The 17,388-nt window shown below is 43.3% G+C and overlaps 1 protein-coding gene across 3 annotated transcripts in view; it reads right to left on the bottom strand.

Annotated features, from left to right (window-relative positions):
• LOC127009209 (protein singed-like) overlaps positions 1–17,388 on the bottom strand; it is a 118,171-nt gene that overhangs the window by 14,952 nt on the left and 85,831 nt on the right. For all 3 annotated transcript variants that reach the window (XM_050882064.1, XM_050882062.1, XM_050882063.1), the window contains exons 3-6: positions 14,523–14,623; positions 9,467–9,673; positions 7,904–8,158; positions 6,728–6,878 (exon numbers count right to left, since the gene is read on the bottom strand). In XM_050882064.1, coding sequence (XP_050738021.1) covers positions 6,728–6,878; positions 7,904–8,158; positions 9,467–9,673; positions 14,523–14,623 — 714 coding nt within the window. The remainder of the gene's footprint in view (positions 1–6,727; positions 6,879–7,903; positions 8,159–9,466; positions 9,674–14,522; positions 14,624–17,388) is intronic.

Here is a 17,388-nt window from a genome sequence, read left to right as displayed (position 1 = left end):
CTCTCTCTCTCTCTCTCTCTCTCTCTCTCTCTCTCTCTCTCTCTCTCTCTCTCTCTCTTCCTTCTTTCTTTCCTCCCTTCTTTCTTTCCTCCCTTCTTTCTTTCCTCCCTTTCCTTTCCTCTCCCCTTGTTATCTTGTTTCCCTTCCCATCTCAGTGCCCTCATTCTTTTTACCTCCCTTCTTCCCTCCCTCTTTCTCTCCCCTTCATTGTAATGCTTCTTTCCACGTGGCCCCCTCTCTCTCTCTCTCTCTCTCTCTCTCTCTCTCTCTCTCTCTCTCTCTCTCTGGTATATATTTTTAATTGATTTATGAGACTCGTGTGTGTGTGTGTGTGTGTGTGTGTGTGTGTGTGTGTGTGTGTACTCTTTTTTTCGCTTCAAACTTTCCCTTTCTTAATGATATTTGCAAAAGACTTCAGACTGTCCAATATGCACAATGTCAAACAAAAGATAAAAGAAGAAGAAGAAGGAGAAAAAAGGAGAAAAAGCAGAAGCAGATGGAGAAAATGAAAAAGCAGAAGCAGAAACAGAAGAAGGAAAAAAAGAAGAAGCAGAAGAAAAGAAGAAGAAGAAAAAAGAAAAGAAGAAGAAGAAGAGGAAGGAAAAAGGAGTGGCAGAGGTGAAGAAAAAAAAAAGACTAACACAACACCAACGTAAACAGTTCTCACTTTACATGGGGAGAGAAAGGTCAGGGAGGGAGAGAGAGAGAGAGAGAGAGTACGTATACGAAGACCAATAAACAGATGCTATCACTTAAATTACTTCTCTCTCTCTCTCTTCTCTCTCTCTCTCTCTCCTATTCTTTATCATTGCAATTCTTTTCTCTTTTCCCTTCAGTTGACCGAGATGACATGACAGTCCTATGACCTCACTTGACCTCCTCTCTCTCTCTCTCTCTCTCTCTCTCTCTCTCTCTCTCTCTCTCTCTCTCTCTCTCTCTCTTTTCTTTCCCTTTTTTATTCTTCCATTTCTTCTTTCTCTCTCTCTCTCTCTCTCTCTCTCTCTCTCTCTCTCTCTCTCTCTCTCTCTCTCTCTCTCTCTCTCTCTCACGTCTCCAAGTTGACACAGGGTTCACTTTTCACGTCATTTTTTACACCTTGGATAAACACGCGCATTGCATAATTAATTTTACGTTCCCCGCCCGGCCGTTCAGCACAAAGAGGTGGTGGGGTTTTTTCCTCTTCCTCTTCCCTTGCTCTTACTGTTACTCTTATTACTCTCCCGCTCGTGTTACCTACTGTCTATTAAGCTCTCTTGCTCCTTATGTTCACTATATGTATGTGTATGTGTGTTGTGTTAGCCGGCCTCTTGCAGACTCCTTATGTTCTTATGTTCATTCCTTCCCTTACCAACACCTATACTTATGAAACAAAGGCTTGAGTCCTAACATTACTACTACTACTACTACTACTACTACTACTACTACTATTTCGTTTCATCGTCTGTGTCGCAAGAGGAGAGAGAGAGAGAGAGAGGACAGACAATCTCCTCGCCTGTAATTTCAACCGAACTCTTCAACCACGAGAATAATAATGGAGAAAATAAAAACAAATTAGACCAGACAAAAAAAAGACATTATTCTGTTTAGGCTCGTATGGCCATTTAGTCGGAATTTGAGATGCGCGGAGGCTATGACACTCTGTTTTTTCTTCCTTGATGCGTTTTTTAATATTTTTTTAAGGATAGGTTACATTTATACTCTCTCTCTCTCTCTCTCTCTCTCTCTCTCTCTCTCTCTCTCTCTCTCTCTCTCGGGTAACACATGAAATGGAGAAAAAAACATATATGAGGGAGAGGAAAAAAAACGATAGAGGAGGAGAAAGAAAATATACACGGAAGAGGAAGAAAAATATAATAAACGAAAGAACAATAAAAGCAGACAAAAAAACATAAGATACATTAGAGAAAGAGAGAAAGGAGATAAACAAACAAACAAACAAACAAACAAACAAGAGTAACAAATTCTCGAATACTTAAACCTGAAAAATGAAAAACCATAAACAACATTCAAAACTTAAGAGGCAAAAAGCAAAAAAGAAAAAAAAAAGGATGAAAATGAATTAAAACGCCTGAAATATCGAAACCAAAGAAAACACAAACATTATTATCAAACCGTTGCAGCAAAAGACAATATCAGAATCCAATATCCCGAATGGTCGAGGTATAACATTCTGGGCAGCATAATTTTTTTTTCTCGAACTGGCTACTGAGTTTGTTTTTGTTTATTTATTCATTCGTAACCCTGACAGTAATTACTTCTAAAACCCTTCAACAGCCACAGCGTCCACTAACCCTAACCCTGTTGTCTTTTATTCTTTCACTTATAAACTTATTTCTCCTTTTCTACTCTATTTCCCACATTCTCTTGTCATTTTTCCTATATTAATTTTCTTCTTCCTAATCCTCCTCCTTCTTCTCTTCAAGTCTCTCTTCTCATACTTCTCTTCCTCGTCCTTCCTCCCTTCTCTGGTATTGTATCTCCTTTATTTTTTCTTCCTCCTCCTTCTTCTTCTTCTTCTCTTCAAATTTGTCTTCTTTCACTACTCTTCCTAGTCCTTCCTCCCTTCTCGTTTATCATTTCTCCCTTCTTTTATTTTTCTTCTCCTTTTCAAATCGTTCTTCTTTTTCCTCGTTCTTCTTTTTCCTCGTCCTTCCACTTCATCCTCCTCCTTCCCCTTCTTCGTTCTTCTCCTTCATATTTTTCCTTTTTCATCCTTTATCCTCCTCCTTCCTCTTCTTCGTCCTCCATCTCCTCCTCCTTACTTCCACCTCATACTCCTTAACCTTCCTACTCTACCTCCTCCCAGCGTCTACCCGTCCTCGTCCTATTCCCTGCCTTTCCCTCTCCCTTCCATCCTTTCCTCGTAGATCCAACCCAACCAGAGACTCAATGACCCACTCCCCTGTCTCCTCAACCTTATGGTCTTCGTCCCACAGTGCCCAAAGGACCCCCAACAGAAGAAGCCTATTCGGTAGCCTACTATGATACTCTCAGAAGCCCTCACGTCAGTATACCTTCGGCTGCGTTCTTCGTCATGGCTTGTTATCGTTAGCTGTGGTAGTGGAGGTAGTAGTAGTAGTAGTAGTAGTAGTAGTAGTAGTAGTAGTAAAACCTTTCCTAGTAAGGTGACAAAACAAGCATCGTTGAGGAAAGAAAATTATTAACAGTTTCATTATCCATATCACTGTGACCTAACATCCTGACCCCCCCATCTCTCTCTCTCTCTCTCTCTCTCTCTCTCTCTCTCTCTCTCTCTCTCTCTCGGGCCCCGCAACCTGATATATATGGTTACAATTTTTCTCCCTCGCGGCCCGACCTTATCAAGACCCCGCCCGCGTCCTGTACCGACTCCTCCTCCTCCTCCCCCTCTTCTTCCTCTTCCTCGTCCTTTCTCTTCCACCTCTTCCTAGCTACTATTCTCTAACTGCTACAAATATTCTTTTTTTACTCGTACTTGATAAAATTATAAATAATACTTGTTCATGTTCTCTCTCTCTCTCTCTCTCTCTCTCTCTCTCTCTCTCTCTCTCTCTCTCTCATTGGTGCTATTGATACTACTGCCACTGTTATAGCTGGTCTAGTAGTAGTAGTAGTAGTAAAATATAAATCGATTTTAATTAAACTCACAGACGAAGACAAAGTGAAAATCAGCGACTGGCAGACAGATAAACAGACACACAAAGGCGCTTCACAGACAGGAGAGAGAGAGAGAGAGAGAGAGAGAGAGAGAGAGAGAGAGAGAGAGAGAGAGAGAGAGAGAGAAATAAGGCTATCTGTGCCTCTTGTTTGCGTCCTGTTTCCTCTCTCTCTCTCTCTCTCTCTCTCTCTCTCTCTCTCTCTCTCTCTCTCTCTCTCTCTCTCTCTCTCTCTCTCTCTCTGGTCTATATTATATTAGGCCAAAGTTAGCTGAGGATGTGCCCAGAGAGAGAGAGAGAGAGAGAGAGAGAGAGAGAGAGAGAGAGAGAGAGAGAGGATGGTAAACGATTGGAGGAAAAAATACTGATAGCCTATAAGAAAAACGTCTCCTTGATCTGGATTTATCTATTTCTCCATTATTATTATCATTATTATTATTATTATTATTATTAGTAGTAGTAGTAGTAGTAGTTGTAGTAGTTCTAGTAGCGGTAGTAGTAGTAGTAGTAGTAGTAGTAGTAGTAGTAGTAGTAGCAGTAGTAGCAGTAGTAGTAGTAGTAGTAGTAGTGTTAAAGTGGCATGTTGTTGTTGTGACCTAATTCACGAATCAACACTGTAACATAATTTTGTCCAGGCTCAGGATGTGACGTCACGCGACCTTGATCACAGCCCATCTCTCTCTCTCTCTCTCTCTCTCTCTCTCTCTCTCTCTCTCTCTCTCTCTCTCTCTCCACTTCCTTAAACGTAGTCATATTCCATTACACGCGCGAGAATGAAAGGGAACGGATGAAAATATAACAGGGAAGAGAAGGAAGTGCAGGGGAGAAGAGAGGAAGGAAATGCAGGGGAGAGGAGAGGAAGAAGGGCGGGAAGCAGGGAGGGCGACATGCTCAGAAGGGAGATAAATTTAGCACTGAGGTCATATAATTTACTGCCTTCAATGACTAAATATTTCCCTGATAGACTCGTAAGGGAAACTCAAATAAACGCTTTCTGACCGGAACTCTCTCTTAAAAGTTAAAATAATGATGTCAGATCTACGTTAATCAACTCTTTTATCTTTACCAATAAGTGAATATAATTATGAGGTCTAAGTAATTGCCTTTTATATATTTATCTACCTATCCGAGTAAAGTTATCCTCAGTTAAACGCCCAGGGGAAAAACAATGGAGCAAAAGATATGTTATAATACAAGGTCTAGGTAGTTATCTATCTTTCCTTTCTGTATCTTTCAAAGTACAATATAGTATCCTCGGTTTAACGAACAAGGTTAAAATAATGCTATAAGCTCTACGTAATTTCCTCAGAAGTTAAAATAATGATATACGGTCTGCGTGATTACCGTTCGTACCTTTCTCTACCTATTGAAGTACCGTAGATTATCCTCAGTTTAACGAACAAGGTTAAAATAATGCTATAAACTCTACGTAATTACCTCAGAAGTTAAAATAATGATATACGGTCTGCGTGATTACCGTTCGTACCTTTCTCTACCTGTCGAAGTACCGTAGATTATCCTCAGTTTAACGGCGCAGGTAAACAAAGGGATCGACAGACAGGTGGGAGGAGAGGCAGCCAAACGTGTAGGTGGACTGGATAGGTAGGTACACACAGGTAGGAGGGGAGGCACGCGGGCAGGAAGGTAGACACACACACACACACACACGTGGAAAAACAGATTCATCGGAGAGCAAACATCGAAACGGGAGCTACGGGTGTGTGCTAGCCAGCTGCACACACACACACACACACACACACACACACACGTCTGTCTCTCATTCCCTCTAATCTTTCATTCTCATACTTAATACATTCTTCCTCTTTTTGTATACTCCTACTCTTCCTTCTCTTATCTCTCTCTCTCTTTCACGTAGTCTACCCGTAGTCTAACACACACACACACACACACACACGGCTGTCTCTCATTCCCTTTAATCTTTCATTCTCTTAACACATTCTTCCGTTTTTTGGATACTCCTACTCTTCCTTCTCTTTCTCTCTCTTTCACGTAGTCTACCCGAGCACACAAACACTGAAAACAAACATAAAAGAGAAGGAGAAACAAGAACCTAAGACCTAACACAAACACACAAACGAAAGTGGGAAAATATAAACAAACAAACTCTAACATATCCTTTTTCTCTCATCCATTTTTATTCTTTTACTCATCTAACTATCCTTTGCCCTTTCTCCGCCGGCCATATTGAGAGTAAAGGAAAGCGCAGAGGAAGGAAAAAGAGATACGAGAGCGAACGCATCCCAAGCGCATCGTCAGGGTTACGGTGCAGAGGAGGCCAGGCAGGGCGCGGCGCTAACACAGTGACAACGCTAACAATGCAACGCCACCCCGCCAGCCTGGAGTCACGCGGCCTTGCACCAACACCCACGAGGAGCAAAAAATGATGGTGAATGAGGGTGAGAACATGATGCCGAGAGAGAGAGAGAGAGAGAGAGAGAGAGAGAGAGAGAGAGAGAGAGAGAGAGGGAGAATGAACAATAGAGAAACTGATAGGAAGCCAAACATATATGGAAATAGATTTGAGAGATACATAAATGAGTCAGTGGGATATGTATTGGTTGGTTAGAGAGAGAGAGAGAGAGAGAGAGAGAGAGAGAGAGAGAGAGAGAGAGAGAGAGAGAGAGAGAGAGAGAGAGAGAGAGAGAGAGAGAGAGAGATTAGCGGGATTTAAAACTCATCTATGAATTGAATAAAAAAAACGCGGTACAAAATGAACAAACAGTCAAATGAAAGGCAAAAAAAAATCGTGTTTCAATCGTTTTCTAAATACACAAGAGAAATTATTTCAATGTTAAATCCAATACACAAATGCGCAATAGTTCTCTCTCTCTCTCTCTCTCTCTGTCTCTGTCTCTCTCTCTCTCTCTCTCTCTCTCTCTCTCTCTCTCTCTCTCTCTCTCTCTCTCTCTCTCTCTCTCTCTCTCTCTCTCTCATACATACATACATAAAACATGAACATGATAAAATAGTTGCAAAAGACGGGACACTAAAACCAGACTCCATCCAGTTAAAGTGTGATTAAGAACAATTGAGCAACACACACACACACACACACACACACACACACTCACCCTGCTTGACGGAGACGTATCGGGCGTTGAGGAGGGCACTGAAGGAGGCCTGCGGCAGGGAGTCCTCGAGGGCGAAGAGCTCGTCCTTGGTCACCGTGTTGGAGCGGGTCTTGAGCACCGCGCGGGACCCGATGGGGCTCAGGTACTGGCCCTGGGGACGCCGCGCAGGGGGGGAGGGGGGAAGAGGAGGAGGCATTAGCTGAGTGACTGACTGTGTGTGTGTGTGTGTGTGTGTAAGGAGAACAGATCAACGGCTCGAGAAAGTCAAAGAAAAGAAAGATAAAAAAAAACTTCCAATCCTATTTCTTGCAAAAAATATATCAAAGCAAAACGTAGTAAGAATTCAGCATAAAAGACACGTGAAATTCTACCATGTTTCTGGGGATGCTTGCAAGTCTTCCTAAGAACATCCTGACACTAGAACTCTATACTATATGATATAATAATGGAGAGCTCTTGGTACGGAGGCTCATATCCCGTCCAACCCCACCATAGGGAATAAATGGACGTTAAACGATGATGATGATGATGAGCCCTTGATACGTCCTTGGTGAATAAAGACCCCCAGCTATATATGGAGACAAGGACACACCCTATTAATGAGGCGCCCCCAAAGGAAGGAAGCAATCACAATCACGTAAATAATAACGGTGGGAGGATCGTGTAATTACAGCAGAGAATACAAAAGTCATGACGCATAAAAAATATTGCTGAAGGAATCCATAAATGTCCTTGGCTACGCGGGAACACCTGGTGACAAAAAAAAATAAGCTTCTCTTCCTCCCTTAAGTAAAAACAGGTCACTTAAAAATCAACCATACCCAAAACAGTCACGGGGGAGGGGGGAGAGAGAGAGAGAGAGAGAGAGAGAGAGAGAGAGAGAGAGAGAGAGAGAGAGAGAGAGAGAGAGAGATTGGAGGAGGAAGAGGAGGAGAAAGGATAACAGAAAAAAGAAGAAAAAGAAGAAAAAACAAAGAAAAGGTGGAGAAAGAAGCAAAAGAAAACAAGATAAAGAAAAATAACATCAACAACAACACACAAGAATTACAATAACAAAAACAGCATCAACAAACACAATAACAAGCCTATAGCAAAAAAAGAAGAAAGAAAACCCAAAATAATCACTCCAAGAAATCCCATCCCCTTCCCTCCCTTCCGCGTGTTCCACCGACTCACCTGGTAGTCCCTGAGAGCAAGCGAGCCGTGGTGGTACTCGAGGCAGAAGAGACACTCGCGCCCGCACTCCGGCACCAGCTTCCCGTCCATGCAGAGGTAGCGGTTGTTGGTGGTGTGGATCGCGTACTTGCTGTCGCGGAACTCCAGCGTGAAGAGCGTGTCCTCGCCCCAAGGCACGTTCGCATCAACCTCGATCTCGGTGCCCTCCAAGTTGAGGTGTGCGTAGCGTTTGCGGCCCAGCGAGCGGAGGTTGACCTGAGGGAGGGGAATTGGTGTTGCTTGAGTTGTGGATTAAGGTTGAGATTTATATGTTTTTTGCGGTAAAGGAAACGGGTCAAGCATCCCTGTCATCTTTAATTCCTACAACTGCTACACTAACCTCGCTCTGTCCCCATTCGGTCATGAAAGAAATCGCAACAAAAGCTCTAACTTCTCTATTTCAATATACTATTTTTTCCCTATTTCCTACCAACTTGTATTCCTTCACCTACACACCAGACTAACGTACAAACAAAATCTCTTACTTCTTCCATTTCTATATCCTTACCTCTTCCCTTTTTCTTTATGCTTCTATTTTTCAACTTTTTTTTATCATCTTTTATTCCTCCACCTACACACCAGACTAACCCCGGCCGGCCCCTATTCGGTCATACGGAAAGAAAATGAAGGAAAAAACAAACCTATATTTCTTTATGCCTATTTTTTTCTCCCTATCATCTCTTGACTCCTCCACCTGCACGCCAGACTAACCTCGGCCTGTCCCCATTCGGCCATGCAGGAAGAGGCAGACGAGGGAAAAAATAAAATAAAACTAGGGCTCTGTAATTACTCCCGTGTCCTCCTCCCTCCATTGACCATTTCGGGTTGAATGGACACGCGATGAATGGACGAGATGGACAGAAGGGAGGAGACGAACAGGACCAAAGAAAGACACACACACACACACACACACACACACACACATACATGGCAAGCTATAAAACACACACACACACACACACACACACACACACACACACACACACACACACACACACACACACACGGCAGTATATCATGCACGGAATAAACAAACAGAAAGCAAATATAAAAACCGGTATTGAATGATAACAAAGGATTCATTATAATTGGGAAGTGGAGGAGGGGGGAGGAGGATTGAGAGAGAGAGAGAGAGAGAGAGAGAGAGAGAGAGAGAGAGAGAGAGAGAGAGAGAGAGAGAGAGAGAGAGAGAGAGAGAGAGAGAGAGAGAGAGAGAGAGAGAGAGAGAGAGAGAGAGAGAGAGAGAAATAAACAAACACCAGGTACTGAAGGAATAAAGAAGGAAAAAAAAAGAACTATAGCAAGCGAAGGGTAAAGGAAAGAAAGACCCAGCGATGAAAAGGAAACGAAAAAACGGGGAAAAAAAACACTACGAACAGACAAAGAAAACAAAGAAGCAAAAAAACACAAACAAAACACACACAAAAAAAATAACAGACCAATCACGCATCTCCCGAGTGAGCTGGAAGGCGAAGAAGAGAACCAACCACTTGCGAGAACCAATTAACCAACCATCCAACTAACCTGAGGACGGGCAGCCAGGTGGATGGTCCAAAGCTCGGCGTCGGTGGGCACCTTGGCGGAGCAGATGAGCTTGTCCCCGGCGGCGCCCAGGAAGTAGCCGCGGGTCACGTTTCTCAGCGCCCAACGTCCGTGTTCGTCGTCGGTAACGGAGACCTCAAACATGCAATTCATATCCCGATCCTCGCTCTCACAGGTCACGTTGCCATACTGAAAGGAAGAAGGACGTATGGTGTTGGTGGTGATGGTGGTGGTGGTTAGTGTTAGTGGTGGTGAATGATAGAAAATTAGTGGCGCATGGTAGTGATGATTTTTTTTTTTTTTTACAGCAAAGGAGACGTGGTTGTGGTGATGGTGGTAAAAGAGAGCGGTGTGGGGGTAGCAATGGTGGTGATGATGGTGGTGGTGGTCATGGTGAGGGTTACAGGTGATGGAGGTGGTGCAGGAGTATAGCAGAGAGTGGTGGTAAGTGGAGTGGTGAGGGTTAGCCTAGTCGTGGTCCTGGTGGTAAATTGTTAGGGTTAAATGCAATCGAGGTGGTGAGAGGTAGTACTGGTGGTAGTGGTAGTGGTAGTGGTAGTGGTGGTAGTGGTGGTGGTGAGACAACACAAGGTACTGGGATATAAATTTTGCGGCGTGATATTTCTTCGGAATGTGGAAGAAATACCACAAAATTTCATGAAAGATCAATGTTGGCTATGAGAGAGAGAGAGAGAGAGAGAGAGAGAGAGAGAGAGAGAGAGAGAGAGAGAGAGATAACGGGTGTGAGAAGAAGAACATAGACAAAGAAAACGAATGAAGGAAAAAACGCTATATATGAGAACGCCGCCATCACACCTTCGCAGCGAGACAAAGACCCTTGGGAAAGCAGCTTCGGGAGGGATCGGCTACGTGGCGCCTTGCTCCTGCACTCACTCACAAGCAAATTCTCTCACGTGAGGCGAAGCAAAGGTTGACATTCACGACTCACTCAATAAATCGTAAGACCATTGCACGTTAGTTCACTGTGGATATAACTAACATCAATTGGTTTTTTTCTCTTCTTCTTCTGGCAACTTGTATTTCCTAGTGCTTTGATTGCTTGCATTTATTATTTACGTTTTCTGACATATAAGATTCACTTCATAAATCATTGGGCAAACCATTTTACTTTACTTCAATACAGATATGACTCCGATGCATTTTTTTTCTCTTCTGGCAACTGTGATCTCCTAGCATTTTAATTTCTTACTTTTATTATTTACAAGTACGTTTTCTGACATACATGACTCGCTTCATAAACCAAAGAGCAAGCCATTTTTCTTTACTTCAATATAGATACAACTCCTATGCATTTTTTCTCTTCTGGTAACTCTGATCTCCAAGCAATTAAATGTCTTTCTTTGATTATTTACAAGTACGTTTTCTGACATACAAGACTCACTTTACTTTACTTCAAAATGGATAGAACTCCCATCAATTATTTTCTTTCTCCTGACAACTTTTATCTCCCAGCAATCTATTTTCTTTCTGCATTTATTTCAAGTATGTTTTCTCTTTCTTTTATTATCGCAACTGGTCTATTTTTTCCTCTGTCTTCTTCATCTAGTGAGTTTTCTACGCAGCTTTTTACCTTTCCTCTCACCGTGAACTTCTAAACGCGGGGAAGATGAGAAGGCGGAAGGAAGACACTGATTTGCGGTTAATATGAAGCCCGGGGGAATGAGACTTGCAGGGGCTCAGGTTTATGTGGGAAAGCGATGACTGGGAGAGGAGGGAAGTGAACCGAGGGAGGGAGGGAGGGAGGGTGAGTCTGTGTCTGCATGTTAACTTGAGACGAGGAGGGAGAAGATCAAGGAATCACTCTACAATCCTTGAAGGTGGAAGGCGAAGAGGGAAGCAATGACTGGCAGCGAGTAGGGACGTGAACGAAGGGAAAGTGGGAGGGTGAGTCTTGAGTCCGCATGTTCCTTGAGAAGAGAGGTAGAATTAAGGGGAAGATCAAGGAGGGAGATGATCACTGAGACGAAGGGGAAGAGGAAAGGAATGACTGGCAGGAAGGAGGGACAAAGCGAGAGAGGGTGTCTGCATGTTAACTTGAGAAGAGGAGGAAGTGAATCAAGAAGTCACTCTAGAATCCTTGGAGACGATCAGAAAGACAGAGGGGAAGAGGAAAGGAATGACTGGCAGGAAGGAGGGACAAAGCGAGAGAGGGTGTCTGCATGTTAACTTGAGAAGAGGAGGAAAGGAATCAAGGAGCCAGTCTAGAATCCTTGGAGACGATTAGAAAGACAGAGGGGAAGAGGAAAGGGATGACAGGCAGGAAGGAGGGACAAAGCGAGAGAGGGTGTCTGCATGTTAACTTGAGAAGAGGAGGAAAGGAATCAAGAAGTCACTCTAGAATCCTTGGAGACGATTAGAAAGACAGAGGGGAAGAGGAAAGGGTTGACTGGCAGTAAGGAGAGACGTGAACGGAGGGAGGGTGAGTCTCTGTCCGCATGAATACTAGAGTTAAGGAGGGAGCAGATCAGCAAGAGGAGTCAATAGAGGATCAGTGAGAACGGGGTGAGGATCAGTTGGCAAGGTCTTGACTCGTGATGCATGTGGTCGCCTCTTAGTGGGGTGTATGGGGGCTCTCTCACGCCTCGTTGACGCAATATCCTCCCCTTACCGAGACCTTGGAAGCCTGTCTGTGTCTGTACGCCCCTATCACACGCTGGTTGGTAGTGTATAAAAGAGTCATCGTTTTTGTAGCTGTACTTGTGATGCTTCCTCGCCGACGTTGCTTAATCGGCGATGCTTCCCTACCAAGACTTTTGATTAGGACTGTCCTCATTCTCTCTCTCCCGCTCTGGGCATCGCTTTATCTAGATCAGAGTTTTAACTGTCATGTTGTTTTGATTTGTGATGTCCCCAGATGAGTACCTTTCAACGCCGTCTGTCATCCTCGGTGCATGAGTCAGCAATTAGCATGTTAGGGGTGTCTTACTCTATTGGCTAAAGGAATATGCACCAAGGTTGGTATTTTAAGACACTCACTTCTCACATCAGCTATTTCTAAAGGTCAAAGAGAGGGTCAGTCAGATTCTAGTGAGTGTTTCTTTAGCTTCACGGTACAGAGGGAGGGTCAAACTACCACCAGGGTGATAAAACTACTCCTGGAAATGCCCACAACTCCTACGAAAGCCTTGTCAAATATGTGTTCTTGGGCGGCGAAATGTCTTATATGACCCTAAATTACCCCCTCTCCTGGGAAACTCTCAACTACATTCCTTAACTAACAAGGCTTAATCTTCCTCTCCGCAGGTGTGCATAAGTAGCTACACGCTGGCCAAGTTACTGCTTTACTACTAAACTCTCGAAATATCTTTAACTATTTTTATATTTTCTCTCACTTTCCGACAGCTGTTTCACGAAAGGTCTTGCGTTGCCTCAAGATAGAGAAGCTACATTTAGGAGCTCTGACTTGATTTTTATGTTACTTTTTGGAACTTGTCTTTATCTACATTTGGGAGCCCTTACGGTTCTTTTCGGAACTTATTTTTATTTACATGAAGGAGTTTTTACTGTTACTATTGACGGTATTGTTTGGAATTTCTTTTTATGGAGCAAGCCATTTTACTTTACTTCAATATGGATAAAACTCGCATCAATTATTTTTCTTCTCCTGACAACTTTTATCTCCCAGCAATCTATTTTCTTTCGGCATCAATTACAAGTATGTTTTCTCTTTCTTTTATTATCGCAGCTGGTCTATTTTTTCTTCTGGGTTCTTTCAGTGAGTTTTCTACGCAACTTTTATCTCTCCTCTCACCATGAACTTCTCTTCCTCTTACTGCTGACGGTACTGTTTGGAAGCTATCTTTATGGGGGTCTACGTAGCGGAACAGACTGGCTTCTCGTCTACTCTCAACTCAAATGTGCTTACTTCTGGGTAAATAAAACACACATACAAATTTATAGCAAAACATGACTAGCCCCTCGTCCACTCTGAACCCGAATATGCTTACTTAGGCGTAGATAAAACACACAAACAAATACATCAAACCCACATTCACAGCGGATTAATAACCGGCTCTGAGCAGCTTTGGTTTCTCGCCTATACACTGATACGACTGTTGTGGCGCTGGGCTTGGCGTGATGGCGAGTATTAGCGACCAAAGAAAACAACGTCAGATGATAGCACAACCCTGACTGACACTCGCCTCCTCCTCCTCCTCCTCCGCCTCCTTCGCCGTCACAACCGTCCTGTTTTCTAGATTGTCCTTGAGGCAATCAGCTGCTGCTTCTTCAATTCATATAATAGCCCGCAGCCCTAACTTTATTTTTTTTTCTCTATCTTATTTTCTTTACTCATGCTCATAATATTGGTTTGTCGTATTTTTCTTATCCCAGCCTAGTTTATTTTTGTTCATTTTTAGTTTATCTTTTCGTTTCCATCATCTGGTTTATTCATTTATTTTCTGCATCCTTTCTTAGTGTTTTCAACTTAATGTATGTCTCTGTTTAGCTTTTCTTAATCCGTCCTTAATATTTCCCATTCTTTTGCATCTTGATATTTTTCATTTTCATAGCGGCGTAGATAATGCACAGACACAAGTAAAGAAACACATCAAATTAAAGAACGTGGGTAATAAGGAGGCAGAGAATGGATGATTGAGTGAGGATGGGTGAGGAGACAGAGGAAAGATGGATGAATCGATGAGAATGGGTGAGAAGACTGAGGATATATGGATACATGGGTGAGAGTGGGTGAAGGGATAATGATAGATAAATGGTTGAAGGTTTATGAAGGAACGGGGAATAGATGGCTGAATAGGTGAAGGTGTATGAAAAGACAGAAGATAGATGGATGAATAAATGAGTGGATGAAAGAACAGAGAATTAATGAATGAACGCATGGATGAGTGTGAGTGAAAGAGACCAGAGTGAGACAGGTGACGATTAATAAGGTGCTATGAGGAAGTGCGTACGAGCGAGACGACGCAAAGGTGAAGGTGCATCGCGGGGTGAAGGTGAGCGAAGGGACAGGTGTTAGGTTAGGTTAAGTTACGCACGCCAGGTTGCTGCTACGCCTTACCTGGTCGACGGAGAGGTATTTGTCCAGGTGCGATTTGAAGGCGATCAGGTCCTTCTCTGCAGGCTCCAGCATCCACATCTGCTTCTTCTTGAGGGACAAACCTGCCGGGATACAAGACAGGTGTTAGTGAGCGCTACCGCTGGGTTATTTTTCCTGCCTGCCTGCCTGCCACCTGTCGATGTCTAAATGTCTGGTGTAAATAAAGGGCGCAGCGAAGGTCAGTAGAGACAATAATAATGACGGAGAGGAAGTCAAAAAAGGGGAGAGGAAAGAAGGAGAGGAGAGGGAAGGAGGGACGAAAGGAGAGGAGAGAAGGGAAGGAGGAAGAGGAAATGGAATGAAAGGAGGAGAAAAGGAAAGGTAAGAAAAGGAAAGGAGGAGGGAGGAGGAGGAGGAGGAGAGAAGGGAAGGAGGAAGGGGAAATAGAATGAAAGGAGGAGAAAAGGAAAGAAAAGAAAAGGAAAGGAGAAGGGAGGAGGAGGAGGAGGAGGTACGGATTAAGAGGTGAATGACAGTATCCTTTCTGTATTGCGTAAAAGAGGAAGAGGAAGAGGAGGAGGAGGAGGAGGCGGAAAAAGAGGGGGGGGGGGGTCATGTTATAGCTGAGAGAATTTCCAACGCCCTCTCCTTTCTTCCCGGGGAGAGATAAGTGACTACGCACATATTATCTCCAGACTCCAAGCTCTTTATAGTTGTGGCCCTGGCAGTGAAAACAAACACACAAGAGAGAAGCCAACTTATTCATGTGTGTGGAATGGTGTTTTGACGGGATCAGCGTGACCCGTGAGTCCCCGTCTCGTCATGCAATATAAATATCATCGGAGTGTGTAAACAGACCCCAAACGAGAGTTAATCTGTCTGGATTGCTTGTAAACATCCCACAGAGTTTCAACAAGTATTAAATAGGTGTGAATGCATCTCAGACACCTGTAGAGCACTCTCCCGCAGGTGCAAACGGATTTTCAAACAGGTATGTAAAGATTTCTATCAGTTGAATACACGTTCGCCAGGTGTACATATATTTTGATCAGGTGTTAATAAGCTTTTGTCTGGTGTGAATGTCTCATCAGAAAAGTACGGTTAGTAAGGTAAGTAAGTAAAGTACATCTCGAGGGAATGGAAACTCACTATAAACCCGAATATGCAAATTTTAATCGCGTATATAATTTCCAGTGGGTGATGAGTCTCTACCATGCGCGAATGAGTCTCAAGAGCGCGTTGGTAAACCTCAGGGAATGGAAACTATGAGCCTATGAGATATTAACCAAGTGAAAACAAAAAAAAATTCTACGAGACGCGAAATATTAAACACGCGAAAATTCATCAACCGAAAGTGAAATTATCGACCAGGTACAATCAAATCAACCAGACACAAACTAGATTCAATCAAGTAAAAAAAAAATCAGGCGTGTCAATAAGTCTCAACCAGATGGAAGCGGACATGGACGGCTGTTATGGGTGGCGGCGGCGAGGACTGGGCAGGGAGGGAGGGAGAAGGCAGGCCGCAGGTGTAGCAATAGGGGGGAGGGTAAGGGGGTAGCGGGAGGAGGTTCTGCCCCCTCATGACTAAAGGGAACGTCACCAAGCGGCACCACATCACAGGGGCGGGTGGCTGCAACTGGTACTCGCTCAACATAACATGGATAGCAAACACCTTTCGGGGAGTCTTGGGAGCAGCGTTGCCAAATTATCGTACACACCATATTCCATTTCCGTAGTTTCTGATATCTACAGCAAAAACAAACAAAACAAACATCAATAAATAACAGTTTTAACGCTAACTTTAATATCCTTTCGTTATTTGTGCAGGTACGAGAGTTTGAGGCTTAAAAATGATAAATCCAGTGTGGTGAATACGATAATCTGGCAACGCTGCTTGGGAGATTCTAACGACGCAACTGGTGGTGTTATCCTTTTACCTTTTCATCTGTCACGTTATTCTAGGGAGCCTTAGGGTTTTAACTACACAAAACTGGTGCGATCTTTACTTGAACACATCTGTAGCGCTTCCAAAGTATTCTAGAGAGTATAAGGCAGGTATTATATAAGGCACTTTCGCTTCTTACATCAACTATTTCTAAAGGTCAAAGAGTGGATCAGCCGGGTTCTAATGAGTGTTTCTTTAGGCTCATGCTACTGAGGAAGGGTCAAACTACCACCAGGGACATAAAACTGTTACTGGAAATGCCCTCAACTCATACGAAAGCCGTGTCAAATATGTGAACTTGGGCGACGAAATGTTTTAAAATACGACCATAAGAGTTTTAACGACACATCAATGGTGGTTTGATCCTTTTCTTTAATCAATTACGTCTGTAGTATCACCAAAACATTCCAGGGAGTGTAAGGGTTTTGATGTCACAGAAGTGGTGGCGTTATCCTTTTCTTTAATCAACTACGTCTGTGTATCACCAAAACATTCCAGGGAGGCTAAGGGTTTTGATGTCACAGAAGTGGTGGCGTTATCCTTTTCTTTAATCAACTACGTCTGTAGTATCACCAAAACATTCCAGGGAGGCTAAGGGTTTTGATATCACAGAAGTGGTGGCGTTATCCTTTTCTTTAATCAACTACGTCTGTAGTATCACCAAAGCATTCCAGGGAGTGTAAGGGTTTTGATATCACAGAAGTGGTGGCGTTATCCTTTTCTTTAATCAACTACGTCTGTGTATCACCAAAACATTCCAGGGAGGCTAAGGGTTTTGATGTCACAGAAGTGGTGGCGTTATCCTTTTCTTTAATCAGTTACGTCTGTAGTACCACCAAAACATTCCAGGGAGGCTAAGGGTTTTGATGTCACAGAAGTGGTGGAGTTTTCTTTTGATTCATCACGTCTGTAGCACTTCAGATACACCCAAGAGAGTCT

Source organism: Eriocheir sinensis, chromosome 40 (genome assembly GCF_024679095.1).
Source record: "Eriocheir sinensis breed Jianghai 21 chromosome 40, ASM2467909v1, whole genome shotgun sequence".
Taxonomy (NCBI): domain Eukaryota; kingdom Metazoa; phylum Arthropoda; class Malacostraca; order Decapoda; family Varunidae; genus Eriocheir; species Eriocheir sinensis.
The sequence above is the reverse complement of the archived record's forward strand: the minus strand, read 5'-3'. Positions and strand labels throughout refer to the sequence as shown.